Below are 7,398 nucleotides of genomic sequence, written 5' to 3'. Positions count from 1 at the left end.
CACCACCAGCCCCAGGCCAGCTCCTGCTCCCTCTGCGGGCTCTTGGAACTGCAGGAAAACCCTTTTGCTGGCGTTATTAGTCATCAGGTGCCTTAAAATAGAAAATACGTGTGATCCCAGCCCTGACGAGCTGTTGGACCTCAGCACACAACCAGTTGATGTCGCCTGCCTGGGTTCTGTGGCCACTCTCTGCCACCGCCCTCACACCACAGGGTGGGAAGGTTGGAAGGGGAAAGCGCCTGTCCCCCCGGCCAGGCACAACTGCTGCAGGGAGCTGAGTTCTGAGCATCACTGCTGGGACCTGCCCTGGCTGGGGCATGCAACGCCCTCCTGGCTCCCCAGGGACCCGTCCTCATGATGGGCAATGGCCGGGGCTAACAATAGCGTGTCAGGAAACGCTGCCTTTGGAGGGTGCGTCCCCTGCCGCCACGCAGCACCCTGTGCTCCGGGGCGCATTTCCTTCACTCCTCACGAGGAACCTCCGAGGGACTCCTCAGCGCTGGTTTTCCAAGTGCTCTGGGTTCTGCCTTTCTGTTCCTGTCCAGTCCCAGGTGGATTTTTGCCAGCCTCAGGGCAGACACGGAGCACGTCTTGCCCCAGTCGCTGCCCCGTGGTTTTGCTTTCAAATTCCTGCTTTGTTTGGTTTCCGCTGGGACCAGGGCGGGGAGCGTGGAACCAGGCCTGACCCTTTGCAGCCCGGCTGCTCCTTTCATTTTCCAGCCGGGTGAGAAAGCTGGGTGCTGCAGAGGAGGAAAGCATGGAAACTACTCCCAGTTCCCTTTGCACTCCTCACCCAAAGCCTGGTAGGAAGGTCAAGATCAGAGAGCGGGCTGCGGGTTGAACTTAGGGAGAGGCAGGGACCCCTACACATCCCTGCTGCTGGGGTCAAGGGGGCAGAGCTCAGTGTTTGTCCCTCACGTCCACAGGCCCAACAAGCCAAATTCCTCAGTGATGTGGAGAACGAGCTGGAGGAGCTGGCAGTCACCATCGCACAGGCCAAGAAGATGGTGGAGCTCATTAAGGTGACTCTGTGATGGCTTCACTCCCTTAGCACAGCTCTGCTGGGTTGGGGAGCGGAGGTGGAGGTGCTGTGAGCTTTTGGGGCACATGGGGCGTAAGGGTGGTGCTCCCAGGGAAGAAAGTGCTCTGTAAAATGATGGTGACTCTGGCAAGGATCCCTGAGGATTCCTGCTCCTCATCTCTGCTAACTCTCACAGCATCTCTGGTTGCTTTGATTAGCAACCTAGAAGGAGGAACGGGGCAAGGACCATGCCGGGACATCTGCTGGCTCTTGCACATTCTCTCCCCAGGCTCACAGGGTTTAGGTCCCCTTTGGCCCTTGTGCAGATGTGTCACTTCACTGCCTGGGGACACAAAATTCGGTGGAGCAGTAAGCGGCCATGCCCAGCCTGGTCCCTTAACACCTGGGCTGTAAAGTGCTCTGTGCTCTTGGGTGTAGGGGATTAGAGATGTCAGGGGGACCCCTCAGAGCTGGGTGCTGGGCAGGGAAGAAGGGTGCTCTCCTCCACCCTGCCTGCTGGAGGTGGCCCTAACCCCTCTCTCCCTGCACACACAAAATTCGGTGGAGCAGTAAGCGGCCATGCCCAGCCTGGTCCCTTAACACCTGGGCTGTAAAGTGCTCTGTGCTCTTGGGTGTAGGGGATTAGAGATGTCAGGGGGACCCCTCAGAGCTGGGTGCTGGGCAGGGAAGAAGGGTGCTCTCCTCCACCCTGCCTGCTGGAGGTGGCCCTAACCCCTCTCTCCCTGCACTCAGGGTGCTGCCACAAAGGAGAGGGAAAGTAGTCAAGAAGCTCTTTGCAGAAGCCTCTGAGGTCCTGGCAGCCTTCCAGAAGGAGGTGGCTGGTTTCATCGAGGACGGGGAGCGCTCCATGCTGGGGGAGGCCGAGGCCGATCTCCGCTGGAAGGAGGAGAGACGAGCCAAGCTCACCCAGTGCAAGCAAAACCTGGAGAACGTCCCCAGCACCAACACCATCTACTTCCTCCAGGTGCCTGGGTGGGATAGGGCAAGGAGAAGGAGCTGATAACATTGTCTTTTGGGATTTTGTCCCAGTTCATATGGAGCTGGGTGCCAGGAGCCCTGGGATGTGAGAGCTGCAGAGTCTCACTCCTGTTGGCATAGGGTAACTCACAGGGTAACTGGGCAGCTAAGACCTTTTCCTCCATCATGTCCACCTCCATCCTGACTGTGACTCAGGAGAAGCTGATGTGCTGCCCAGGCTGAGTACCAAGGTGGGGGGGAGCAGAGAGCTAGATTTTGGGGTGCCCCACTGCCCCCATCGAGCATCCCCCCCTCCCCAGCAGCCCAGCAAGAGGAGACCTTTTAGGGAGGAGATGCTGCTCCACATGAGGTGGGCATGATCTGGGCCCAGGTTTGACAGGGAGCGAAGAGAAGGCGCCAGGAATGCGTGGCCGGAAAGTGCTCTCCTCCCTTATGCAAGGCTGTACGTGGGCCAAGTCCTGTGAGCTGCCAGGTCCCAAATCCTCCAGGGCAGGGTGGGGTTGCGGAACAAGAGACAACTTCGGTTTGTTTGAAACCTCCTGAAATTCTGTCTTTTTGTTTCAGGAATTTCAGGCTTTAAAAGTAGCCATGGAAGAAAACCTCTGCCCTGCTCTGAGCTTCCAGAACGAGCTGAACTTCACCAAATGCACCAAAGCTGTGGGTGCCGTGAAGGATGTGCTGTCTGCTGCCTGCAAAAACCAATGGGACCACTTGCAGGGGAAAGGAATTGATGGGCTGAGTTTCCAGGAGACAGAGGAAGGTTTGTGTTCACCAAGCCCCTCTGTCCAGACATCACCCTGTCACCCTCCATCCTCCCCACGTAGATGGGAGATGGCTGCAGGCTCGGTGGCTCCTCTGAGCACTGGCCCGTATCCCACCAGCCCTGGAAGCTGTCTGGCATGGTTGTGCCGCACGTTGCACAATCCCTGTCTGGGCTTACGCCTCGTCTTTCAGGTTTTATGAATTTTTCCACAGAGACTGGAGAGGCAACAAACAGCCTGGGAGTTAGGCAGGGCACTGTGGGAAGGGGCAAGTGGCCAAAGTGACCTCCCATGAAAAGGGACTCTTTCTTCCCAGGATAGATGATCTTTTTCACGGGGCAGGTCTCCCAAACCTGCCAGGGTTAGAAAGCCACTGTGGCAGCTTTCCCCTGCGCTCTCTTGTGCAGCCAGAGCTCCCTCCTCTCTCTCATTTTCTTGGATGCCTGTGGGAATTGCAGCCTGCTCCTTGACCCCCCTCGCCCACCTCCCTGGGGTGACAGAGGTGGCATCTGTCCCGCCCCGTGTGCGAGCGGGCAGGGATGTGCAGGGGGAGCTGAGGACGCTGGCTGGGGCTGGGGGGCCGCAGCAGCCGGGGAGGGGGGTGAGGCTCCAGTAACACCCCTGTTTGTGGCATCGGTTTCCTCGCTGGTGGCAAACCCTCCTGTCCCTGTCTCTGCAGCATTGGCCGAGTCCCGATTTGCAGACAAGTCGAACAATCCCGCCTGCCTGGAGAGCCGCGATTACTTCCTGAAATGTAAGCGCGGGGTTTTGCTTTGGGGGTTGTTGCTAAGGTCCATCTTCCCCTTCCCCTCTCCCAGCCGGCTCCTTCCCGTCAGCCGGGCGGGCGCTGGGCCCGAGCCGACGCCTGGCAGGAGCTCTGCCCCCACCACAGGAAATGCTGCTCAGCCCACGAGGAAGCCTCCTTGCTTTCCTGACAACGGCCATAATCTGTTTAGGTGATAGTTGTTTTCCCTCGTCTGGTTCTGCCGGACCAGCTGCCGGGGGGCTGCAAGCGTGCTGTGTAATTTCTGCTGCCTTCCAGCCCGCGGTGAATTGGCTCCTCGGTGAAATGAAACCAGAGTTTGTGCCTCTGCCTCGTGTGCCGCCGAGCGGCGACCTGATGCGGGTCAGCTTCAGCAGCTGCGAGCAGAGACTGGGGGAAAGGGGCTGAGGCTGGAGGGTGCAGGGCTGGATTTGGGCTCCAACACCCCACACGTCCCCTCGCAGCCTGGGTGTTGTCCTGTCTTGTCAGGATCCCTCCCTGCTGTGTTTGTCTGTGGTTGCCTGAAACCACCTTTTATATGGGCTGTTCCTTCTACCGCTCCACGTACATTCTCTAATGTGTGCAATCATGGCTGAGCTCACCAAGCAGCCCCTCTGCACTCTCCTCTGCCTGGTTACCTGTACTCATCCTGCATATGGGATTATCAACTCTCAGCCCCTATTTTCATCAGCTGAAACTGGCTGGTGGAATTCAAAGCATGGAGACAGAGGGATGGTGGAAGTCAGAAAGGCTTGTGCTGATTGCCAAAAGCTGCAGCAAGGGACCATGGTGGGGAGGGATGGGGTCTCTTCTGCCAAATAACATGATGTAGGACAAGAGGAAACAGCATCAAGTTACACCAGGAGAGGTTTAGGTTGGGCATTAGGAACAATTTCTTACTTGAAAGGGTTGTCCAGGCCTGTGCCAGGCTGCCCAGGGCAGTGCTGGAGTCCCCATCCCTGGAGGGGTTTCCAGGCCTTGGAGATGTGGTGCTGAGGGACATGGTTTCATGGTGACCTGGCAGTGCTGGGTTAACGGTTGGACTCAATGATCTTAAAGGTCTCTTCCAACCTAAATGATTTTATAGATCTATTCAATGATTTCCTCCTGCTTCCCTCCTCATCCTCAAGTCTCCTTCTTGCCCCACTTAGTTGCCTTCATCATTGACCTGGACAGTGACACAGCCGACAAGTTCATCCAACTGTTTGGCACCAAAGGGGCCAAGCGGGTGCTGTGCCCCATCCCCTACCCAGAGAGCCCGACCCGGTTCATCAACTGCGAGCAGGTACTGGGGGTGAACCTCATGAACCGGGGCAACTACTACTGGGAGGTGGAGCTCATCGATGGCTGGGTCAGCATTGGCATCATCGCTGAGGACTTTGACCCCCGGGAGTCCTACAACCGTGGGCGCCTGGGGCGGAACGAGAAGTCCTGCTGCCTGCAGTGGAACGGACAGAACTATGTCGCCTGGTTCGGTGGCTTTGAGTCTGTCATCCAGCAGCCATTTTTCCACACAATTGGAGTCTTCCTGGAGTATTCAGAGAAGGCCCTGACCTTCTACGGAGTCAAGGACTCGAAGATGACCTGCCTGCAGCAACTCAAGGTCTCCCCTTTTGCCAAGGGTCAGTTTGACCCATTCCAGAACAAGATCAACCAACAGTTCGCCTCTCTTTTCTTGTGCAAGCTGAAACCAGCTTTCTTCCTGGAGAGCGTTGATGCCCACCTGCAGATCGGGCCGCTGAAGAAAGACTGTGTCTCGGTGCTCAAGCGTAGGTAACTGCCTGGAGATGGGGGCACGGGGAGACCAGGCAGAGTCTCTCCTGCAGCTGTCGCCACCTTCGTGGCTTCCCTTTGGTAGCGTTGTAGTTCTTTCTCTGTGGCAGCCCTCCCTCCTCACTCTCTGCTGGTGCCGCCCCAGGGGTGGGTGAAGCTGGCTGGTGGGCAGAGCTGCAGGCTGGGAGCCAGGAGGGAGCTGGATCCAAGTGCCAGCTCTGCTGCTGGGCTGCTGAGCAGACTTGGGCGAGTCTCTGTGCTGTTCCCTGCCACTTAGTTTCCCTTTCTGGACATCAGGGACCGCGATCCAGCCTTTCTTGGTAAAGTGCATGGCTCAGGAGAAGGACCAGGCAGAGCTGAAGCTGTATCCTGGCCAGCTGCCAGGCTGCCCAGTCCCTCTCCTTCATGTCTGCTCACGCTGCCCTGGCGACTTGTGCAGATGCTCTGCTTTGTGCCTTGTCTCAGTCTCTGTGTCGCTGCTGCTCTTTTAAGCACCAGCTCATTGACACCTTCCACATGCTCCTTATGAAGTGCCTTTCAAGTAGCAAGCCCAGCACGGATGGTTTGAACCTCCAAAGCTGATGCAGCCACCTCCCTGGAACCCATATCACTGTTGTACCTTGGCATGGGTGAGCAGGGTGCTTGGGGGTGGCCGGGATGCAGAGGAGCCCAGCTGGGTGCAGGGGTGATGCTGTGGAGACTCAGCACCTCTCCTTGCAGGGCTGACCACCCATTGGTGCTGTGAACGTGAAACAAGGATCTTTGCTTGCCTTGTGCTGTGGCCTGTGGGTATTTCAGATCCTGGTCTGTGGTCAGGCTCATTTGGGCAAAGCTGTGGTCCTGTGTGTGGAGCCTCATGGCCATGGGGCTGTTCCCCACTGCAGCCAAAAATCGCAGCTGAGAAAGGAGACAAACCTGCCGAGAAGCAGCAGCACCGTTCCTGCCTTGAGATGCCAAAGTGAGCAGCACAAAACAGTTTTGAGGATGTGCTTTTAGTAAACACGTTCCTCGGGAACTGCTTACCAGAGCTTTACACCCATATTTCCTCCTGTGTTTTTGACGACACTACTATTTTAGGGGATTTTAATACTGTTAAACTCCCAGCTCTTGAAGTACCCTGGGCACACTTGAGCTTTAAAAGTACCCCTTAGTTTAGGGAGGTTTTTAAGTGACAAAAAAAGTGCTGTAAGTATATCCCAGGGGCAGATGGTCTGTTTTAGGGACAGCTGTGAGCGCATCGATAAAAGGTGCACCAGTCAGTTATTAAATAACCCTTCAGAGTCTGGCAATAAGCAACAATTAACAAAAAAGTTCTCTCAAGCAAGTGTCCCCTCCCGGAAAGGTGGAACCTTTGGCTGGGAGCCAAAAATGCCAATTCACGTGTCCTAAAGGAGTTTTTCCAGAAAAAAAAAAAAATACAGAAATACTGTCTGTAAGGGTGGCACAGCACAGCCCTGTCTCAGGAGTTTCCACGAGTTTATTTTTCCTGGGATTAGTTTGGTATTTACCTCCCAAAGCTTGCTTTAAAGAACTGTGGTGCTGTGTAATATATACCTAGAGAGAAAATGTATTGGGTTAGGTTCTTTGCTGGCTTAAGTGAGTCAGTGATGATACATCGATGGTTAGCAGGGATGGAAAATGGCCCGTTTAGCTAAATATGAAATATATATATATATCTATTTCCCAAAGGATATGCTGGAAATCATAATGGTATATTTAAGGGGAGCCAAGGGAAAAAAGTGAACGTGGATAAAAAGCTGAGAGGTTTAAAGTTAAAGCCACGTTTACATAAACACTGAGGCTCGAAGAGCTCCTTTACGGGAAGAGGTGTCAGTCCCAGCAACAAAAAAAAAACAGAGCCCAGGCCACTGCTGAAGGCTCTTGTTGGAGAGGCTGAAGGGTCTAAACACAGCCACTCCCTCCCCAGGGCAGGGCTGGAAGGGGGACGCCTGGGACGTGTCTGCAAATCCATTCTCCTCTTCCTCCTGCACATGCGGTGACTCCTAAAACACTGCAGGCAGTGGGAAGAGGAGAAGTAGGGCTTCCAGAGTGAAATCTTCGGATGAAATCTTGGCCTTTCC

The 7,398-nt window shown here is 55.5% G+C and overlaps 1 protein-coding gene across 1 annotated transcript; it reads left to right on the top strand.

The window, feature by feature from the left end:
- Positions 1-926: 926 nt before the first annotated feature.
- On the top strand, positions 927-5,321 carry LOC103774853 (tripartite motif-containing protein 47-like; the record flags this gene model as incomplete). Its single annotated transcript, XM_008942286.1, is given in 6 exon segments — positions 927-1,022; positions 1,775-1,801; positions 1,803-2,006; positions 2,585-2,780; positions 3,461-3,535; positions 4,696-5,321. Coding segments are annotated over 6 exon segments (1,224 nt in total), but the record flags the coding sequence as incomplete, so codon positions are not given.
- Positions 5,322-7,398: the final 2,077 nt, after the last annotated feature.

Source organism: Merops nubicus, unplaced genomic scaffold (assembly GCF_000691845.1).
Source record: "Merops nubicus isolate BGI_N331 unplaced genomic scaffold, ASM69184v1 scaffold18486, whole genome shotgun sequence".
NCBI lineage: Eukaryota > Metazoa > Chordata > Aves > Coraciiformes > Meropidae > Merops > Merops nubicus.
The sequence above is the reverse complement of the archived record's forward strand: the minus strand, read 5'-3'. Positions and strand labels throughout refer to the sequence as shown.